The following is a 23,330-nucleotide window of genomic DNA, read 5'->3' on the forward strand; positions in this document are numbered from 1 at the left end:
GGTCACTCTCATATAGGAGACTAAACATGAAGAGAGACTCCCAAAGAAGGACAGGAACAAAAGTTAACATGTAACCTTTAAAAAAGGAAGAAGAGCCATAGCTGTTTTTGTTTTTTTTCAAGGATAATAAAAATTATCTTGTGCTTCATTTATGCATCCATATTGGTTTGGTTTTCCTAGTGAGGCATACAACTAATTATGACACATCCTTAATTGTATGTCATTTTATATGTTTTTCTTCTCCAAGGGGATTAATTTATACAATTCTTCATAAAAGTGCAAAATTTTTGAGCCTTGAGGGTCTGTATAGCTCACTCAGTCCTAAATATTCATTTGATGTTTAAAAAAATGGCAAGAGATGAGTTTAAGGATTCTATGACTTTTATCCTGAGGGAAGTTCCCAGTTTTCATTACACTAAGAGCAAGTAAAACACTGATAGAAAAGCCACAGAATGAGAACTTGGAAAATGAGAAGACAGACTTTGGGAGAACCAGAGCTGCCAGACTATGAGAGGTAAAATCAAAGAAAGGAGAAAAAATTCAGCAAGAGGGAGCCCTAAAGTCTATGTATAAACTTAGCCCAATCTCTGGCTGAAGAATGAACTATGCATTTGCAGAGCTGACTCAAAACAGAAGAGCTAAGGCAAAAATAATTGAGTTTTGAATGCTGCCTATCACACGCCAGAGTTTGTGGTTTGAATCCAAATTACTGGCTTTTAAAAAGTAATCAAAACTCTTCAGAGTTTTAAAAAGAAGAGAATCTTATGAACAAAACATTCACAATATTCAGGTTACAATACAAAATCACTCATCACACAAAGAAACATGGAAATGTTACCTATTCTCAAGAGAAAACATAATCAACAAACACCAAGCACAAAATGATGCAGATTTTAGAAGTAGAAAAAAAGAATTTTAAAGAAGCTATTATAAGTATGCTCAGGACATAGAGGAAAATATGCTCATAAGAGAGGAAAGAAAGGATAGGAAATCTTAGTAGTACAAAGAAACTGCAAAATAATGAACTACCCAGAAATTCTAGAACTAAAAAACAGAATTCCTGAAATGAAATACTCAATGGGTAAGCTTAATAGTAAAAGCTAGATGAAAGAAGAAAGTCTTGGTGAACCTGAAGAGAAATCAACCAAAATTATCCAATCTGAAGTTTGAAAAAAAAAAAAAAGTGAACAGAGCCTCAGGAACTTGTGAGAAAATAAAAGGTTCAATATATTTGTAATTGGAGTACCACAGGAGAGCAAGGACATAATGGAAGGAAAAAATTATTTGAAGAAATAATAACAAAAATTTTTGCAAACATAAGTTTATACATATAAGAAATTCAATAAAATCTAGGTGAGAAAATTACAAAGAAAACCACAACTAAGTATGTCACAAAGATAAGGAGAAAAGTCTTAAAATCATCCAAGAAAAAACAATACTTTACATGGAGGGGAACAATCATTTGAATAATTTCACCAGTTGTTGGGAGAAAAATGTAGTCCAGGAAATAGTAAAACAGAATCTTTAAAGTCCTGAATTCTGTCCATCCAGAATTACATATCCAGTACAAAATATCATTGAGGAATAAAGGCGAAATAAAGACATTTTTAGATAAGAGAAAACTAAGAGAATTTTTTCACCAATAGATCTGCACTACAAAGATACCATAGGACATTCTAGAGGTCGAAGGAAAATGGTATCAGACGGAAATCTGATTATCAGATAGGAAAGTGCATCACAAATAGTAAACATATGGGTAAGTATAAAAGTCAACATTTTCCTCTTAATTTCTTTCAAATACATATGACTGTTTAAAATATAAATGTTAGGGGTGCCTGGGTGGCTCAGTCATTGGGTGTCTGCCTTCAGCTCGGGTCCTGATCCCGGAGTCCTGGGGTCGAGCCCCACATCGGGCTTCCTGCTCTGTGAGAAGCCTGCTTCTCCCTCTCCCACTCCCCCTGCTTGTGTTACTTCTCTCGCTGTTTCTCTCTGTCAAATAAATAAATAAAATCTTTAAAAAAAAAAAACCAATAAAATATAAATGTTAAAATTGTGTTATGGGACTTCTAACTTTCATTAATATAATACATACAGCACCTACAGCATAAAGAATAGGGAAAGGATTTATGATGACAAGATCTCTACATTTTAGGTGAAGTTTAAAGTAATTACTCTAAGAAGACTGAAAAGTTAAAGATGTATATACTTCCTAAAGCAACCACTTAAAAGTATTTTTGTAAAAAGATATAGCTAAAAATCCAATAGAGGACTTTTGTTTCTGCCAGAGTAAAATGGAACAGACTTATCCTCCCACCTGAAACAACCACAAAAAAAAAAAAAAAGATAAAATAATGAAACAATAATTTTCAAAATACTAGGGATCAGGCAACTAAGGGGAGTGATCCCTAAGAGGTGGGAAAGAATGAGGTGAGCCTACGCCTGACCAAGCTTAATGCATTAAGCCAATTTCCAGGCTGTGACCCAAGAAGGGAAAAACCTAAGCAGAGCCTAGTGGAATCCTTGAGTTGAGGAGGGAAATCAAGGTAAGTGAAGTTCAAAACAGAGTACCAGACAGGAGAGAGCTGTATACAGAAAAAACCCTGGAGATCTGCAGAGGGTCCACAACAAGTATTTGGTGGGGTACAGAGCAGGACATGAATGTGAGGAAGTCATCCAAGGCTATCAGAACTATCCAAAACTATCTGAAGAGATTAGAAAACAATACTTGGTGCTGCACAGAGCCTGGAGGAGTGCTTGCTCCCACAGCCAAATGTGGAAAACTTAAGACTTCACAAGGTATCGAGTAGAATACTCAGTGAGGTCTTGCCTCAGTTGCAAGGAATGACTGAGTACTGATGGAGACCTGCCTAATAAATCAAAGAAGCAAGACCCAAAAGGATCGAATTTTTTCAAGTAACTTAACTGCATCCCATTAAAATATTTATGTGAATACAAATATACCCAGTACCCACAGTGTCTGGCAACCAATCAAATATTAGGAATGCACAGAAGCAGGAAAATATAAGCCACAATGAAGAGAATAATCAACTGAAACTGACCCAGGACTGACATAGATGTTAGAAATAAAAGATAAGGACTTTACAGACAAGGAAAGATAAATACCATATGATTTCACTTCTAGGCGGAATTTAAAAAACAAACAAAAAGCAGAAACAGACCCATAAATACAGAGAACAAAATGATAGTTGCCAGAGGGGGTGGGGGGGCAAAATGGGTGAAGGGGAGTGGGAGGTACTGGCTTCCCAGTTATGGAATGAATAAGTTACAGGGATGAAAGGCACAGCATAGGGAATATAGTCAATGGTTCTATAATAGCATTGTATGGTGAGCATTGCATAATATACAGAATTGTTGAATCACTATGTTGTACACTTGAAAGTAATGTAACACTGTGTGTCAACTATATTTCAATTAAAAAAAATAAGGCTGGGGCACCTGGGTGGCTCAGTCAATTAAACATCTAACTCTTGATGTCAGCTCTGGTCTTGATCTGAGGGTTGCGAGTCCAAGCCCCGCACTGGGCTACTTAAAATAGAGCCTACTTAAAATAAATAAATAAATAAATAAACAAATACATAAATAAAAAGGGCATTAAAAAAGTTTTAACTGCATTCTGTATATGCAAAAAGATCAAATAAAACCATAGAATATATATTTTAAAAGCCCAAGCAAACTTCTAGAAAAGAAAATTGCAATGTTTCAGATAAATAAAACATGAGATGGGATTAACAACAAATTGGACATTAAGGAAGAAAAGATTAGTGAACTTGAAGACATGAAATAGAAACTCAAATAAAAGAAAAAAAACCCAAAACCATTAAAAGAGCATCAGTGGATTCTAGAAAAACTTCAAGTAATCTAATATAGGTGTGAATGGATTCCCCAAAGGAGGGGAGAGAATCAGAAAACATTATTTGACTAGTTAATGGTGGAAAATTTTCCAAACTGATGAAAACTATAAATACAAAGATTCAAAAGGCTCCATCAACTCCAAGCACAAGAAACAAAGAAAACTACACTAAGGTACAGCCTAATCTAAGTATTCAAAACCAGTTATAAAACCCTAAAAGCAGCCAGGAAAAGAAAAAAAAAGGCAAGGATGATGATAGCAGATTTCTTGTCAAAAAAAAAAAAAATGCAAGAAAAAAGACTGTAGGGTAACAGCCTTGAAGCACTGAAAGAAAAAAAAACTATCAATGTAGAATTCTGTAGTCAGCAAAAATATCTTTTGACAACAATGGAGAGATAAAGATGTCTTCAGACATATAAGAGCTTTAAGAAATCACCAGCAGACCTGCACAATCATGCACATGCACACACATGCACACACACACACACGCAAGTTAAAGGAAGTCCTTCAGGCAGAGAGAAAACAATACCAGATGGGAATATGAAACTACACCAGAGTTCACCAACTTTCAGGCCTTCTACCTATTTTTGGAAGTAAAGTTTCACTGGAAGTCTGTCACAACCATTTGTCTGCCTTTGTTCTATGTCTGCTCTTGCTTTATAATGGCAGTTGAAGAGCTGCAAAAAAGACTATATGGCTCACAAGCCTAAAATATTCACTATTTGACCCTTTTCAGAAACAGACTGCCAATCCCTGATCTACCCTAAAGAATTAGAAGTACCAGAAATAGTAACTGCAGTGATAGTTAAATATTTTATTATTTGACTGTCTTTAAAAAATAATTGAATAAAATAACCATTTACATAACAATTTGTTTATATATGTTATATTTTTGTATTTTTTGTTTATAATATGTATGTCAGTAAAACAATAACAACATAAATCCCAGAGGTGAAGAAATGCAAGTATGTGAGTATAAAGTTCTTATTCTATACAGGAAGCAGCATAATACTATGTGAAGGTAAACTATGATAAAGATAGAGACTATAATCCATAATGTGGCCACTAGAATAACAAAACAAAGAATTATAACTAATAACCTATAAGAAGAGAAAAACAAAATCATAAAAAGTACTCAACCTAGTTATTTAAAGGAAGAGAAAGTAAAAAAAAAAGATAAAACAATTGGTAAAATAGAAAACAAATAGCAAGGGGAGAGGACTTTTGAAATTATATCAATAACATTCATGTAAATGGGTCTGAACACTCCAGTTTACAAGGCAGAGACTGACATACTGGATGAGAAGGAGGCTCAAATTCTGTGCTGCATACAAGCAATGCACTTTAAATACAAAGATACAAATAGGTTTAAAGTAACAGAATGCAAAAAAGATATATCTTTTGACACCAGTATAAAGAAAAGCCAGGTGCCTGGTTGGCTCAGTCAGCTTCTCCCTTTGCCCCTCGCCCTGCTTGTGTGCTTTCTTGCTCTCTTTCACTCTCATTCTCGCTCTCAATTAAACAAATAAAATCTTAAAAAAAAAAAAAAGTCCAGTAGCTATATTAATATCAAACAAAAGGACATTTCAAAGCAAAGAATGTCACAAATGTCACCAGGGATAAAGGTCATTCCATAATGATAAATGGGTCACTTAATTAAGACCTAAAAATCCTAAATGTTTAAGCCCATAGTAACACAGTTTGAAAATACATGATGTGAAACCTGACAGAACAAGGAGAAATAGATAAATCCACAACTATAATCTGAGATCTTAATACTCCAGTCAATAAGTGAGAGAACAAGCAGAAAAGCAACAAGGATATAGTATACTTGAATAATACTATCTACCAACCTTACATGATAGACATTTATAGAACACTCCAGTCAATAACAGCAAACTATACATTATTTTCAAGTACACATGGAACATTTGCCAAAAGAGACAATATTCTGGGCCATAAAAGTCTCAATCAATTCTAAAAGATTCAAATTATACAAAGTATGTTCTGACCACAATAGAATTAAAATAAAAAACAGTGCTCGCTTCGGCAGCACATATACTAGAATTAAAATAAAAATCAGAAATAGAAAGAGCTCTGAGCACATCATCCCCAAAAATCTGGAAACTAAATAACCCAAGGCAGAGAAGAAATCAAATAGGAAATTAATATTCCGAACTAAGTGAAAATGAAAACACAACAGAATTTGTGGGATATGCCAAAGCAGATTATAGGGAGAAATTTATAGTACAAAACACCTATGTGAGAAATAACGAAAGTTCTCAAACCAGTGGCCTCAGCCTCTACCTTAAGAAGCTAAGAAAAGAAGAAATCAAATCCAAAATAAACAAAAGAAAGGAAATAATAAGTAGATATCAATAAAATAGAAAACAGAAAACAAAAGAGAATCAATGAAACCAAAGCTGATTTTCTGAGATCAGTAAAGTTAGTAAACCTTTGGGCAGTCTAACCTGTATAAAAGAGAAAACACAAATTACAAGTATCAGGAATAAGAGAGCTGACATCACTATGGTTCTACAGATATTAAAAGGGATAATTAGGGACGATTGTGAACAGCTTTAGTCCTATAAATTTGACACTTTAGATGAAATGGACAAACTCCCTAAAAGATATAAAACCCCAAAGGTCAGTAAAAAAGAAATAGATAACCTGAATAGCCATATAGCTACAAATGGAATTAGTAGAGAAAAATGCACCCACAAAGATAACTCCAGGACTAGATGGCTTCATTGGTGTATTTCCACAAAGCATTAAGGAAAATATAATACCCAGTATACACAAAATCTTCCCCCAAAAAACTGAAGAGGAAGGAATACTTCCCAATTCATTCTAAAAGGCCAGCATTACTCATACTGCAAAACCAGATAAAGAAATTACAAAAAACTACAACAAACATTCCTCATGCACACAGACGCAAAACTTTAAAACAAAATTTTAACAAATGTAATTCAACAAAATAGAAGGATACTGTGTCATTACCAAGGGAGGCTTATCCCTGGAACTCTCATACACTGATGGTGGGAATGGAAAATGGTACAAACCACTTTGCAAACAGTCTGGCAGTATCTTAAAACCTCCCAAATACCTACATGACCCAGGCATTCCACTGTGAGATATTTACTGAGAGTAAAGAGAGCATAGGTCCAAACAAATATTTGTAAAAGAATATTCACAGAAGCTTTATTTATAATAGCCAAAAACTGTCAACAATCCAAATAAACCTTGACCCTTACCTTACACCACACACAAAAATTTATGTGAGGTTCAGAGACTTAACTGGGAAAGTTAAAACCATAAAGCTTGTGGAAGGACACAAGAGAAAATTCTTCATGATTTGGCATTAAGCAAAGGTTTCATAGGAGACAGAAAATGATATCCATAAAAAAATTGATAAATGATAGATTTCATCAAAATTATAAAATGTCTGCTAATTAAAAGACATCATGAAGAACATGAATAGGAGGGAAGCTACAGTGTGAGAGAAAACAGTCACCAAAAAGATCTGAAAATAAACTGACATTCAGAATATATAAAGAATCCCTACTACTTGGTAATAAAAGGACAAAGAACTTGATTTTTTAAGTGGAGGAATGACTTGAAAAGACACTTCATCAAAAGAAGATATATATAAATGGCCAAGAATCTCAAGAAAAAATGTCAAACATCATTTGTCATCAGGGAAATGAAAATTAAAACTATGAGATACCACTATGCACCCAGTAGAATGGCTAAAATTTTTTAAACTGACAGTATCAAATCTTGGAAAAGATGTGGAACAATTAGAATTCTCATATATCTTAGGTGGGAATATAAAATAATATGACTTTGGGAAACGATCTGGCCATTTCTTATAAAGCTAAATACATACTCTATGGCCCAGCAATTCCTCAGCTAGTATTTACTGAGGACAAATGAAAACATATGTCCACACAAATACTTGTACAAGTATGTTTATAGCAGCTTAATTCATAATGGCCAAAACATGAAAAAGCCCAGGTATTCATCAACAGGAAATTACAGCACAATAATGCAAAAGGAAAATGCAGTATATTCACAAAATGGAATACTTCTCAGCAATATAAGAGTATATTATGATATAAGAAACAATCTGGATGAAACTCAAAACATGCTGAGTGTAAGAAGCTTTACACAAAAGAGCATATATATTACATGATTACATTTACATGATGTTGTAAAACAGGCAAAATTAATCTATGGTGAAAAAAACAAAACACTGGTCAGCCCTAGAAGGTTAGGATGTGATTGGCTGTGAAAGGATATGAGGATACTTTGTAGGGTGATAATGATATATCTTGACAGGGATTTGAGTAACACAGGTGTATGCATTTGATAAAACTCAATGAACAGTACACTTAATATTTATGTTTCATGTTCTGTAAAACTTATTACTTCAAAGAAAAAGAACTATTAATAAATATAAAATTTAGTCAGTGATATGCATGCTGAAAAAGGTACTCATGTCTACAACTTGCTGTGAAACACAAAAAATTAAGATGAATTGGTGGATGGATAAATGGATATTTGAGAAAGCAAATATAGTAAAATGTTGACAGAATCTAGATAGTAGGTATATAGGTGTTCAGTAACAAATTCTTTCAATTTTTTTGCAATTACTGAAAAATGTTCTTAAACATTGGAGAAAAAAGTTGTGATTTTGAGAATAGAAGAGATTGGAAAGCCTAGATGCTAGAAACCAGGAAGCAAAAATTTTTATCAGTGCACAGTACTGCCCAGGGACCATGGAACTCTGCTGGTCATAATGTCAGTTTGGAAGGGTATAATCTTGTAATGGAGATGAATAAATCCAGTTATCCCAGCTTGACACTAGCCAATTAAGATCATCAAACTAACTCTTCTTGTTCTGATAATCATGCTTTATAAGCAGCCTTCTGGTGATTATAATATAGCTTCCCATAGAGATTTTTAGAGAAGGCAAAGAGAATATACTGGCCAAACAACAGCTAATTGGTAATTAAAGTTTTTACTGTTAATTAATTAATGGGAGGATTATGATTTCTATAATAGACTTTTAAGTCTGGTTAGACTGAATTATGTGCATTAAAGCTGATCAAATTTCAGTCTACCAAAAACAAAACTGACTTCTCAGCTGAGAAAACTGATTACAAGATCAAAAACAATGATTTATTTTCAATACAGAATTGTAAGACCTTAGAATCAGAAAGGCTCCTGAAAGCATAGTGCTTGTTATCTATTATTTTCTCATTAATCATTGTTGAGACACTAACTTAATGTTTTTCATCATTCCTTTCAAATGGAATCAACTCCAAAAAAGCATCTTATCAGGCAGAAAAGACTTAAATTATTTTCTGGATAAAAGACAGCTTATATTACTTTCTGGACCATTAGAGCACCCAAGTATGATACAGCAAAGACAAACATCATATTCATTAGAAGCATACACTTAATTACCTGTGTATCCTCAGTATCTGGGAGAGAAGTCTGAGATGCTGTTTCATGTTTTTGCAAGATTGGTCTGCTTAGAAATTGGCTAATTTCTTTGGATTTTTGCTGAAGTTGATCTAAGGAAAAGAAAGTAAGTAAAGAGAAATGATCTCTGCTCCAAGTCTGAAACTTGGTAAGCTATTACCTTCTAGAGATACACCACATGCTATTCACTCTAGGTCAGTTATCTTAATTAAAACTATGATACCAATGACAACATGTTTGTAACTGTTTAAATGCTCTGAAGGACCAAAGGGCATCTCAGTAAACCACTTCCTTAAAAGGTAAAATAAAATGGGCTTAGAATTTTTCACAAAGTCATTTTTCTTTTCCCCCTTGAAAATGCCTTTAGTATTTTTAAATTTTATTTTCTTCACTCTTCACTGAAGCATTATGAATCCCACTGAGATAAGATAGCACAACTCTAAACATGTACATAGTCCAGTTAAGAGGACAGTGTGCTCATGTAACACACTGTTTCCATGTAATACCCCTGGAGGCTTTCTGGTTAATGTTCAGTTCCTCAATAGAGATCTTAAGTCTTTCTAAAATCTTTCCATTAAATATTCTATTAGAATTAAATTAAATTAGAGGCATGTATTACTTTATTTTTTAAGATTTATTTATTTATTTATTTGAGAGAGAGAGAGCAAGAGAGAAAGTGTGTGCACTCTGGTGGGGGAGGGGCAGAGGGAGAGGAGAGAGAAAATCCCAAGCGGATTCCACACTAAGCGTGGAGTCCAATGTGGGACTTGATTCCACAACCCATGAGATCAGAACCTGAGTCGAAACCAACAATCAGATGCTTAACCAACTGAGCCACCCAGGTGCCTCTGTATTACTTTAATAATAACACTTTTTAAAAAAATAAGTTTTCACTAAACCTTCTTACAGGATAAAAGTTTTCCTTAGAAAGAGCTTATCACCTATAAGTATTCAGATCCATCTTTAGAAGTAAGGATGAAGCCATGCAATCCAGTCTCCCTACCTATGCACCGAGATCTAGCCTGAGTTTTCCATTTTTATATTTTTTTAATTAATTTTATTTTATTATGTTAATTACCATACATCATTAGTTTTTGATGTAGTGTTCCATGATTCATTGTTTGCATATAACACCCAGTGCTTCATGCAGTATGTGCCCTCTTTAATACCCATCACCAGGCTAACCCATTCCCCCACCCCCTCCCCTCTAAAACCCTGTTTGTTCCTTAGAGTCCATAGTCTCTCATGGTTCGTCTCCCCCTCCGATTCCCCCCCCTTCATTTTTCCCTTCCTACTATCTTTTTTTCTTTCTTTTTTTTTAACATCTAATGTATTATTTGTTTCAGAGGTACAGGTCTGTGATTCAACAGTCTTACACAATTCACAGTGCTCACCATAGCACATACCCTCCCCAATGTCTATCACCCAGCCACCCCATCCCTCCCACCCCCCACCATTTCAGCAATGCTGTTTGTTTCCTGAGATTAAGAATTCCTCATAGGATCTGTACTTCTGAAACAAATAATGCAATATATGTTAAGAAAAAAAAAATAGAAGAAGAAGAAGATAGCAGGAGGGGAAGAATGAAGGGGAGTAAGTCGGAGGGGGAGACAAACCATGAGAGATGATGGACTCTGAAAAACAAACTGAGGTTTCTAGAGGGGAGGGAGTGGGGGGATGGGTTAGCCTGGTGATGGGTATTAAAGAGGGCATGTTTTGTGTGGAGCACTGGGTATTATGCACAAACAATGAATCATGGAACACTACATCAAAAACTAATGATGTAATGTATGGTGATTAACATAACAATAAAAAATTAAAGAGAATTCCTCATATCAGTGAGATCATATGATACTTGTCTTTCTCTGATTGACTTATTTCGCTTAGCATAATACCCTCTAGTTCCATCCACGTCACTGCAAAGTAGCCTGAGTTTTCCAAAAACTAATTCAAATCCTACTCATTTCAGTCACTGAACTCTTCAGACGGAAGTCATGTTTCACATAGCATTCTTTTTAATATATGACACATCACTATCAATAGTTTTTATTACCGTAATGATAATTATAATATTAAGCCAGATTATAACTTCAGCCAGAGACAGGAGAGATGACAACGAATTCAGGAGAGATGAATTCTTAATTCTTCTACTGATTCAACTGATTTGAGCAAATCATGTCATTAACAGATCCCAGAAATTTGGAAATAGGAGCTACTCAGGTGCTAGACAAGAGGACTTGAAAGGCAATCAAATACTGACCTTTCAGTTGTTGAACGGCCTGGGCTGAATGAACTGCCTGTTCACTCTTATCTTGGACAAGCTTTGAATTTTCCTCCTTTAAAGCATCACAGGCAGAGTGTAGTTCTTGCTCAGTCTTTTGAAGACTCAAAATGTGAGAGATCTTCTCTTCCATTTCTGCTTTGTGCTTCTGTTCCAAAGCACTGTACCGGGACTGTAGTTCAGCCTGAGCTTGACCTGCTTGCTCAAGCTGTTCCAGAAGATGATGCATTTCTTCCTGCAGGTTATGGAAGGATAATTTTCTCTCTGCCACCTCAAGTTGCATCTTTTCCATCAGAATCTTGGACTCTTGTCTTTCTGTTTCCACAGTGTTCCTTAAAGTACTGTGCTCAGCTTCCATCTGCTGTAACTGCTGAGAGAGCATCTAAGAAAAAAGGCAAAGCCTCATAAGCCATAAATTCATTCTTTCATTTCAATACGCATAGTGAAGTGCCTCTTCTAGGTGAAGCATGGGGCTAGACACTCAGGAACTAACCTACAATTTCATAAGACCCTGTTTTTGCTTCTTGATACTTCTAGCAATTTATACTCATACACATTTATTTGTGCCATTATCTCTTACTTTCTGTCTCTCTCATTACAAAATAAGTTCAATAAGGGAAGGGACTTTGTCTGTTTTATCATCATTGTTCTTCAGCACCTAGCACAGTACATGTCATATTGAGTACCTGGTGCTCACTAAATACTGAATTAATGAATGAATGCAGTCCCTGCCCTCATGGAACTCAGAGTTCAGTGGGACAGTCACATTTAACCAGATAATTATAATACAAAAATGGTAGAGGCCATGAGAGAGATACTTATAAGGTATTAACAGGAGCAGAGAAGAAGGGAAATTCACCAAAAGTCACATAGCTGTAACTATTTATATAGTAACTATCTAGTAAGAGGCACAACTGAGATTTGAACCCAACTATGTGATGACAGTGAGAGAGGTGCCTTGGGATCAGGATATAGGTTTTATTAGGATGGGAGATACGGGAAAATGCTTCTATGCGAGAAAGTCCTCCTCAAGGAAAGTTGAAAATTTAGAATGAGATGACGGACTTCCTCCAGCAGCATGCAGCACCCAGCTGAACAAGCAGAGAATGTGGACTGTAGCACTGATTCCACATTAGTACTTGGCTCCTTGGATGTGGTAAGTTAAGGACACGGGGAATCCAAGGGCTGATAAAAGAATAGTCCAAATGGTCAAACAGGGGGCAATAGCACACCGGGAAAGGAGAGAGCCCAAGAAGGAACTAACATACCAGAGGAACAAAGTGAAAAGGATTGAGGGATCTCAATGAGAATGAAGGTCAGGACAGTCTGAGAAAGGGACTTACAGGATGGGTTACAGCCTGGGAGGAGACATTTGACCTTAACATTTTGGAACATCAGTGTCTGATCACTTTAGATTCGGGGAATATTGCAGGCTGAATTACTTCAAGCCAACAGAGAATCAACCAAAACAATGGATAGTACCTAAAGCACAAGAACCATTTGAGATAGCAAAGGAAACGCACTAGAGGACAGTATGACATTCTAGAGAAACTAGGGTCCTAGACCTAAAAGCACAAAGAAAAACAGCCACAATGAAATATGTGAAATGCAAGCTTCATCAGAGAAGGAACGTTATCTGTTTTGCTCATCATTGTTAGCACCACCACTTAAGCACAGGGTATTTGTTGAAAGAATGAATAAATGGCATCAATTCTCAGAAGACCTAATGATTTTATACATGCTGCCTGGAAACTAAAGTGGAAATGGGGACACCTGGGTGGCTCAGTCAGACTCTTAGGTTTCGGCTCAGATCATGATCTCAGGGGTGTGAGATGGAGCCCCGTGTCAAACTCTGCCCTGGATGTGGAGCCTGCTTAAGATTCTCTCTCTCTCCCCCTCTGCCCCTTCCCACATACCCCCCAAAATAAAAAACTAAATAAATAAATAAATAAATAAATAAATAAATAAATAATAAAATAAGTGGAAATGAATACTCCACTCCCAAGGCAGGCAGTAAAGCTCACAAGGCAGTACCTGGTTTTTCTGTTCAGCGGTTGTCAGCTCCTGTTGCAGCAAGCCCACGACCTGAGCACGGCCCAATAAGGCTTCTTCATGCTCTTCAAGCTTTCTCTGCAGCACCCTCAATTTCTGAGAAGGAAATGTTTTAGATATAATGTGCTAAACCAATGAGCACCATTATCTGTTTATCTTTCAAAAGATCATCTAGATTTGTGTACTTAAGGTTTCTGAATGTTGAGGATGGCAGGTTAAAGAGTAGGACACCAGCATGCCATGCTCCCCAACCAGCAGCAAAAAATAATCTCCAAAAATGCCTTCTCCAGTACACTGACAACAGCTAAACTGAGACACAAGCAAGCCCCTGAATTAGGGAGTCTTTCCAATAATCAAGAAAATGATACATCCACTTTTAAAATTATAGAGTCGATGTCCTACACCTAAGTAACATAAGTACGTGTATATCTCACTCACCAAAGAGAACATTCTCTGCAGGCAAGAACCATTTCTCTTCTAGCTTCATGCACAGGACATGCATTCGATAAACATTTGTTGGATAAATAAATCAATAATACGTGTATACATTAATATTCTACTTCAAAAAGTATATTCTGAAGGATTACTTAGGACTTGGAAGAAGTTTTCACTCAAAAACAATTAAATGGATCAACCATGAAATACCACTGGAGCACTTTTGGTTACCACACTGAAGTACACACTAAATAAAAACAAATACCTTTGAGTTAGTAGATGATAAAAACAATGAAGCCAATTTCCAAAATATACTCAATTATTTTTTTTAAGAATAATCAATTTAGGAAGAGACTTTATGGTTTCAAAATCACTCCTTTTCATCTTTAATTTTTTCAAAGTTTAAAACTGGCTTCATTGATTTGAAGCTTTGGCTCAGGTCTTTAATGAAGCTACAATTGGCAAACTGAAGAGAAACCAATTTCTGACTACCACATACATTTGCCAATTAAATTCAGCTTTTCAGTACCAACAACCTGGTTAGACACATAAAAGGCAAGGTAAGGACAAGAAAAAATAAATAACTAATATGCAACAGAAGACAAGATCATCAAAAAGAAGCCAAATAAGGAGCACACTAAAACCAAGCGGAAAGCAGTATGTAAAGGTAAAAAAGTAGCTGTGATCATTTAATTAAATGTTAACCAAATGACAGTCATTCTACTATGTTTTAGCAACACACCTGTTGCATCTCTGTTTCCACATCTGCCTGGGTTACTAACTGAAGAAGCTCATCTTCATGAAGACGAACTTGTGTTTCAAAGCGGGCATCTTTCTCTCGGACCACCTGCTGCATGGAACTCAACTAAAGACACACACCAAAGAAACTATACACGTTACACTCCCTGAATATTGCACAAACAAAACTCACACACTGTTCTCCAAAGAAGGACACTGAGAACTGATAGACAATAGATTTTAATTAAATTTTTAATGTCAAGGATGAGATTGTTGGAAGAGAGGCCTGACAGTAACTTCCAAATATAAGAGAAATCCTATTATCAAACTCAAGAAATCAGCCCAAATATAAATTTTGATGAAAAATTATATTTGCATGGTTATTAGAAATGTTTAAATATACAAGAGGTATATACTTGGATGGGAGGTATATCTTTCAAAAGTTCTACAGAGATTAGAATATTAAAACTACAAAGTGAAATTAGATTTCTCTTAAGTCTTAGGCACATTAATGGCACACTTATGGTCTTAAAACTTGCAGTGAAATGATCATACCCTATAAGTCAAACTTCAAACTAACAGATCTTTTATTCAAAATTCTCTACAACTGGAATAAATCCCACTTGATCATGGTGAATGATTTTTTTTTAATGTACTGTTGGATTCGTTTTGCTAGTATTTTACTGAGAATTTCTGCATCATATTCATCAGGGATACTGGCTAGTCTTATCTTCAAAGAACTGCTTCTACCAAAGAACTTGGTATATTTCCAAACCCACACCACCTCCCCAGCTATTTTCGGCCATCATTACTTGCAGGTTTCTAGATCACCCTCACTTGTAACTGGCTCTTAACAGAATAAAATGGAAATAAATTGACTGCGAGCTGTTTAGTATCAGTGTTTTAGTTTTGTTTTGAGGATGTATGTGTCTGCAGATGAATGCCTGCTGCTTTGTTTCCTTAAGATCTGTAGTTGAGCATGCTGACCTGGTCTTAGCTTGCCCATTTTGTATTGGTCCTTCAACTATTGCTAATTTCTCAATTTGTGACACCCTGAATTGACCTCGGCTCTCCTTCTACATAGGAAAAAAATCTTCATAATTTTTTTGATTATCTGAATTCTGACATTACTAATTTGGAATCCTGTGTTGCAAGTGTACAGGTACTGGCGTCCTTCATTAGCCAAATGCATCTACAGATCCTTTCCTATAAATGTACTGTATTCTTTTTTCTCTCTGTGATCTTGCTCAGACCATTTCCCACAAATGGAATACTTTCAACTCTCTTGTTGAGATTATTATCTATCCATCACAGTTTTGCCTAAATCCTAATTTTTCTATATAACTTCCTTGGATGTCACACTCATGGTAACCTCCTTCACCTCTCAAAATTCTTTCCATTTGTGCTGATGCTTACTATTCACTTATTCTGAATGGCTTGCATTATGATGGATCTGTTAATATATTTATATTATTGGCTTTCCATGTTTTAAGCCACTCGGTAAAAATCACATTTTGCATTTCTCCATCATACGTTGTATATAGTGCTTATACATAAAAAGAACATAATAAAAGCTAATAGGTAAAAATAAGGATTTCAAGATATACAATTTTAACTGTATACACAGCAGCAGGCCATCCATGGACAGAAAACATCATTAATACCATAAGTTATCAAAAAATGAAACACTCGATGGAAAAGAATAGCTATCATGCAAAGATGCTTCAGGGGAAAAAAGTTTCACAAGTCAAAAGCATTCTCAAAGGAAAAATACAGAGGTGGGTGGTCAAACTGGAAATTTAGAAAAACAGACAGAAGGAGTTGAGAATGCCAGTCCAAACAGTCTGATCCTGGTATCAGAAACAAATATGAGGAATATTACATACTAGTGCCATTTAACATCGAATCATGTAACCTATACCACTTTCTCATTATATGCTCACTAAGTAATCTTCTGATTATAATTTAACTTCCTATTAAGGTTTTACTATAGGGAAAGAATGGACCTAATCATTTGTATTTTTTTGGTTTATCTACCAGTCTCTTTCAAACAACGTGAGTCCATTCCTAAGAGACTGAATGTCTGTGTGCTATTAAAACCAAATTTCAGGCTTGTAGAACTAAGAAACAGCTGTAAAAAATAGGCTATGGCAAATTCATCAAGGTAAATAACACTTCTAATTTCTTCTACTACTACACTCTTCTAATTCCTACTATAACATTCTAGCTACTATACTTTTATATACTAAGGTTTTAGAAGGTGACTGTCTGAATTGGTTTGTTACCGTTAGACTTTCATGATTCTTTATTCTAATGCTTATGAGGTACCTTCCAACCTACCTGAGCAGCTTGCTCTGCCTGTGTCTGGCTGAGCTGGGCTTTCAGAGTGCTAATGAGTTCCTCCTTCTCTTGGAGCTGTTGCTTCATTGTTAAAAATTCTTCTATCTCTGTTGAACTCTTATCAAACTGAAGACATAGAAAGGAAAAAATATTTATTTAAACAAAAGAATTAGCACTCCTAATTCTTTGACCTCCCTTTCTCAACTGCCCAAAATACCTACCAATATCCTTCTAATTTGCACTTAACACAAAAGGGAACTGCATGTGCTGGGGTTTTTAAAAAAAGTAATTATCAGAATTATTTGTCAGAGGAAGACAGAAGCAATAGCAGCACTTTTTCAACTTTTCTGAATCCTCACATAGAAACAGACATTACAACTAAATAGTAAAACCAAAAACCCACGGACAATATTTATAATAAAATTAGGAAGGTAGTCCCCAAAACCCCAAATATAAGCAGGTAGAGCAAACCACCAAAAGGCACAAGACCTGCATGGTATTAGAGTCTATGCAAGAGGAAGCAGGCAGCAACAGAGCAACATTAATGGCCTTGAGAACAGGAAAACCCCCAAATAGCCAACAAGTTCTTACTGGAAAGCACGGCTGGCCAATCTTAGAACAGCAGCTTAAATTGGCAGGGCTTCCCCATTCTCCAATACTGGGTAAATGCAAGGGGTCCACAGTAAGAAGGACTAAAAAGCTACAACAACTTAGTTCCTCTGAATTCTCAAAACTGCCTCATCAGAGCTGTCTTCTAAGACATGGACCAGAAATAAGAAGAAACTTCTAGGAGTGAAATAAAAATTATGCAGAATAGAGGTAACAGAAACAGAAGAAAAAGGTCTATACACATGCTGTATAATTCATTATCAACTAGACACATGTGGCTCCAGAGGGCTTGAAATATGCCTAATGCAAATGAAGAGTTTAATTATTAATATTACTTAATTTTAATTAATTGAACTATAAATTATTTTCCCATTAAATACTACATTTCACTTTATTGTATAATGTCAAATACTCTTAAATTATTATACAAGTAACAAGAATGCATGCTATTCCTAGTATTACAATAAACACATTGCCTTACCTAGTCAATGTCAGTGGATTCATTCAGTTTGAATGATTTTTTTCCTACACACTCATATAACATTGTAATGTATTTATCTGAATACTTTATGCAGATAGCATGAGTCACAGTTGATACTTAAATAGATCATTAGACAAATGATGTTTCAGCCCTTGGTTCAGTTATTGGAAAGCTTTTAAATATGTCTGGAACAACATGAGTATATGAGTCTATTTTCTCAACTGGAAGTTTTATGGAATCTAAACAGAGAAGAATTTCCAATGAGAATTTAATAATCCAAATTGAGATATAATGTAAAAATACACGCCAAATTTCAGACAGTGCAAAAAAAAAGAAAAAGTAAAATAACATAAAAATAATTATTCTATTAATCTCACAAGTATATTTTGACTATATTGGACTACATGAAATACTTGTTAAAATTAATTTTACCTGTTTCTGCTACAAAACTTTGAATTATACATGTGGCTTACATTATATTACTATTGGACAATGTTGGTATAGGCCAAAGTGAAGGGCAGGAGGAAGAAAACCAGGAAATCTCAGAAATCCAGCTGCCAAATCTTTGGACACAATACAAAAAAACAACAAAAGAGAGAGGTCTGTTAAGTAAAGAAAAGTTTTCCTGAACCAAGCCTCCTTCCAAAAGTTTAGAAAAATTAACTGCCTACAAAAATAAGGAATATAAAAGGATCGAGATCAAATTTCATACAAAGTTAAGGAGAACAACATGCGTAAGGTGATAACAGACCAGAGGTATGTTCAAAAAAACAAATCAAAACTGCAATCTATCTCAAAAGGTGTTAACAAATTAAGAAAATTATGCAAGACACAGAAAAACAGCATAATCAGAATCAGAAAAATCAGAAATAAGGTGACTGATATTAGGGAAAATTTGATATATAAGAAAAAATTTCATAAAAAGAAGTCTAAACAAGAGGTAACACAAAAGTAAACAAACACAAAACAGAATGCCTTAAGTGAAGGACAAAAAAAAGAAGAAACTGTAAAATGAAGAAAGAAATAAAAAGGAATTGAGAGTGACAAATATTAAAGATAATCAAAGAAGGAACATACAGATAATAGAAGTCCCTAGAAAAGAAAACAGACCAAATACCACAAGTTATATAATTTAAGAAAAACTTTTTTGAAATAAAAATATGTGAAACCATATATTAAAAGAGTATACTGGGTATCCACAAATATCAACCAAGAATGGCAAACACCAATTACTAGACTTAGGCAGGAAGGAAAGGAAGTTGGTGAGAGAAGGAAAGGGAAAAAGAAAGTAAACTGATACATACAGAGATAAATATCTGTTGGCCATCTAAAAAATGTATTTGTCATATAATAATCCATTGGGCCTTAGTGATTCATCAACCTAATGACTATGAGGTGACTTAACACCCCTACCTGTGTAGTTTGCTCTGCCTGTGCCTGGGAAAGTTGGGCTTGCAAACAGCTAATTAGTTCCTCCTTCTCCTGGAGTTTATGTTTTATCTTTTCTACTTCTGTCTCTTCCTCTGTAGAACTCTTATCATGCTGAAAATGAAGGAGATAAAGTCATTTACTTAAAAGAACTATAATTAACACATATTCGATCTTTTGTTCTAACTTGCCCTATATAACCATTTGATTATAGTTTTACAAATGGGAGCAAGAAATAACACCTGACCTAACAACCAGGAAGGAATCTTAAGCATTTTCCCATTTTAGTATGGCCAAGGAGCTCCTATTAGATTCATCTTCCCTCAGATAACAGCTATCAACTCCGGACAAGATAGAAAAATAGCTACTTGAAAATGCTAGATGGCAGCCAAAAGCAGGAAGATCCTGGAAGGGAGTCAATATTTGGAAGAAATGACACGAAGTTTCCCTTTTTTATGGTTTTTAGTCTGAGGACAAAACCAATCAGCACCACACAGGACTAAAACTTAATAGAAAACTTAGTCCCATTGCCTTGAAGAACCAGAGGACAGAATTCAGGAAAGCACAGGAGCTGTTAAGTGAGGAGCAGAACATCATACAAGACCCAGTAAGAGGAAATCCAAATCTTTCAAGTCTATTTTTTTTCCCAAAAGCTCTTCCTCAGACTGAACCAGATTCTCCCTCCCTACTGAATTCACCACCCTCTAATGAACCAAGTCTGCTTATCAGAACTACACAAAATAATTTTATACTCTCTTCTACATAATATTGGTCAAGCATCTGAGCATTACCCTCATCTCTTCAACTATACTTTTCAGAGAATATGTAGCTCTGTAATGGGTATACAAGAGTATAAAGCTGCCATGACTCATTGCTCAAACATAGAAATCATTTGATTCGACCCTCTTATTTAACAGAGGGAGGAAATGAAGCTCTAAGTGTTGATTTCTTTAAGGTCTCAGGCCTTAAAAAAAAAAAGCCGAGTATAAAATAGATAATTTAAGAGGAGGAGGGAAGATGGTGGAAGAGTAGAGGACCCTCGTTTCATCTGGTCTCTTGACTTCAGCTAGGTATCAAATCATTCTGAACACCTGTGAATTCAACCTGAGATCTAAGAAAAGAATTGCTGCAATTCTACAAATAGAAAATCTATTTTTTTGCAGGGTAGGAGGCGCGGAGAAGTGAATCGGGATATATTGGAAGATAAACTGAGGGGGAGGGAGCCTTAGGAAGCCAGCTACTGGAAAGTGATATAGCAGCAGAGTGCAAAATCAGAACTTTTAGAAGTCTGCTCCTGTGAGGGACGTCCCTGCCTGAAAGATGCTCGGGTGGCAAAGTGGGACAGAATCCTAGACAGGACAGTGTGCTCTCAGGATCCCAGGGTCACAGAAAGAATGGGTGTGTGTGTGCAGCAGAGGTCCCAAGCATTGCAGCGGGGAAGCCAGCTACAATTAGCAAGCCCCAGAGTGGCCTCTCAACTCGGTGTTGCCATAAACATAACTACGGCACTGTGGGTCGACCACTCTCCAAGCAGGAGTACAGCAAGCAGCAAAACCGCTGCAAGACCCTGCTTCTTCCCCAGGCAGGAGCAGCGTGGGTGCACGCATGATGGGGTAACCGCTCCCTGAGCAGGGGCCCAGAAAGCAGATAGCCTGGTGGGACCGCCCCCCCTCCCCTGGGAGGATTTGTGCAGGGGTGCACCACAAGAGTCTGCAGGTTGGCACACACAATACGGATTGACTGCTTTTCCATGGGGGTGCACTGAAGAGTGGGGGCCCTGATCTTCAGCTCCAGGGCTGGAGTTCGGGGTGCCACCATTTTTTTTTCACCCTCTAAAGCAGCATGAAAAGCCTGAAGGGAACAAAAGCCACATAAAGCAACCCAAAGCAGCTTACACTGAGCCCGGCCCCATGGCAAGGGGTGGTGCAACTCTGCCCAGGCAGAGAGACCTGAGAATCAGTGCAAAAGGCCCTTCTTCCAGAGGGCCAGCAGGAACATCAGGCTAAAACCAAGTTTACAGATCACACAGAAACTGAAAAACTCCTGCACTGGGGGAAAACAGTATATAGAACTCAAGGTTTTTTCCCTCACAATTCTTTAGTCTTTCAGTTTAAATTTTTCTTTTTCTTTTTTTCTTTTTTTCCTTTTCAACTAACTTATTTTATCAACTCTCTTTAAATCTTTTTTTAATTTCCATTTTTACATTTACATTTTACAGATATATTCTTCATTTTATACTTCCTTTTACTATATTCAATTTTATTTTAGTGCATATATATGTTTCTCTTTATTTACAATTTTGGGATCAAGTATCTTGTAACAAACAGACCAAAATAAACCCAGGACCAAGTATATCACCCTGTACTGTCTACCTGTTTGATTATAGTCTTTTTCTGCCCCCCCCCTTTTTTTTTCTTTTTTGGTTTCTGATCTCTTCTGATTTGCCTAGTGTATATTTTGCTGGGGTCATAATTGGTATTTTTATTTTTTATTTCTTTTTTGTTCTCTTGTTCATCTATTCTTCTCTGGACAAAAAGACCAGAAGGAAAAACTGCCAGAAAAAAGAACAAGAGGAAGTAATCACTGCCACAGGCTTTATAAACATGGATATTAGCAAGATGTCAGAGCTAGAATTCAGAACAATTATAAAGATAGCAGCTGGGCTTGGAAAAAGCATAGAAGACACTAGAGAATCCCTTTCTGGAAAAACAAAAGAAATAAGATCTAATCAGGTTGAAATAAAAAATGGTATTGATGAGATACAATCAACAATGGAGGCTCTTACTGCTTGGATAAATGAGGCAGAAGAGAGAATAAGTGATAGAGAAGATAAAGTTATAGAGAATAAAGAAACCAAGCAAAAGTGAGATAAACAATTACTGGACCATGAGGGGAGAATTCAAGAGATCAGCAATACCATAAAGTGAAACAATATTAGAATTATTGGGGTTCTAGAGGAAGAAGAAAGAGAGAGAGGGGGGCAGAAGGTATTTGGAGCAAACTATAGTGGAGAACATCCCTAATCTGGGGAAAGAAACAGGCATCCAAGTCCAAGAGGCACGGAAAACCCCCCTCAAAATCAATAAAAATAGGTCAACACCCCAACATATAATAGTGAAACTTGCAAATCTCAGAGACAAAGAGAAAATCCTGAAAGCAGTTTGGGACAAGGGGTCCATAATCTACAGGGGTAAGAACATTAGACTGGCAGCAGACCTATCCACAGAGACCTGGCAGGCCAGAAAGGACTGGCATGATATATTCAGGGTGCTAAATGATATAGCAGCAGAAGAATACTTTATACAGATACTTATACAGCCAAGAATACTTTATACAGATAGGACATCATTCAAAATAGGAGAGATAAACAGCTTCCAGGGCAAATGGAAACTAAAAGAATTTGTGATCACCAAACCAGCCCTCTAAGAAATATTACAAGGGATCCTTTAAGCGAAGAGAGAGCCCAAAAGTAACACAGATCAGAAAGGAACAGAGACAATATACAGAAACAGTGATTTTTACAGGTAATACAATGGCACTAAATTTGTATCTTTCAACAGGTACTCTGAATGTAAATGTAAAGTTCAATCAAAAGAAAGAAGGTA

At 35.9% G+C, this 23,330-nt stretch overlaps 1 protein-coding gene across 5 annotated transcripts in view; it reads right to left on the minus strand.

The window, feature by feature from the left end:
• GOLGB1 (golgin B1) overlaps positions 1-23,330 on the minus strand; it is a 98,476-nt gene that overhangs the window by 44,334 nt on the left and 30,812 nt on the right. For 2 of the 5 annotated variants that reach the window (XM_028110524.2, XM_028110528.2), the window contains exons 5-10: positions 19,711-19,839; positions 17,208-17,333; positions 14,872-14,994; positions 13,677-13,790; positions 11,622-12,024; positions 9,344-9,453 (exon numbers count right to left, since the gene is read on the minus strand). In XM_028110524.2, coding sequence (XP_027966325.1) covers positions 9,344-9,453; positions 11,622-12,024; positions 13,677-13,790; positions 14,872-14,994; positions 17,208-17,333; positions 19,711-19,839 — 1,005 coding nt within the window. The remainder of the gene's footprint in view (positions 1-9,343; positions 9,454-11,621; positions 12,025-13,676; positions 13,791-14,871; positions 14,995-17,207; positions 17,334-19,710; positions 19,840-23,330) is intronic. The other 3 variants (XM_028110526.2, XM_028110525.2, XM_028110527.2) reach the window with 3 other exon arrangements.

The sequence above is a fragment of the Eumetopias jubatus genome, unplaced genomic scaffold, assembly GCF_037043125.1.
Source record: "Eumetopias jubatus isolate StellerSeaLion01/CBP00866 unplaced genomic scaffold, mEumJub1_p1.0 scaffold_1, whole genome shotgun sequence".
Taxonomy (NCBI): Eukaryota; Metazoa; Chordata; class Mammalia; order Carnivora; family Otariidae; genus Eumetopias; species Eumetopias jubatus.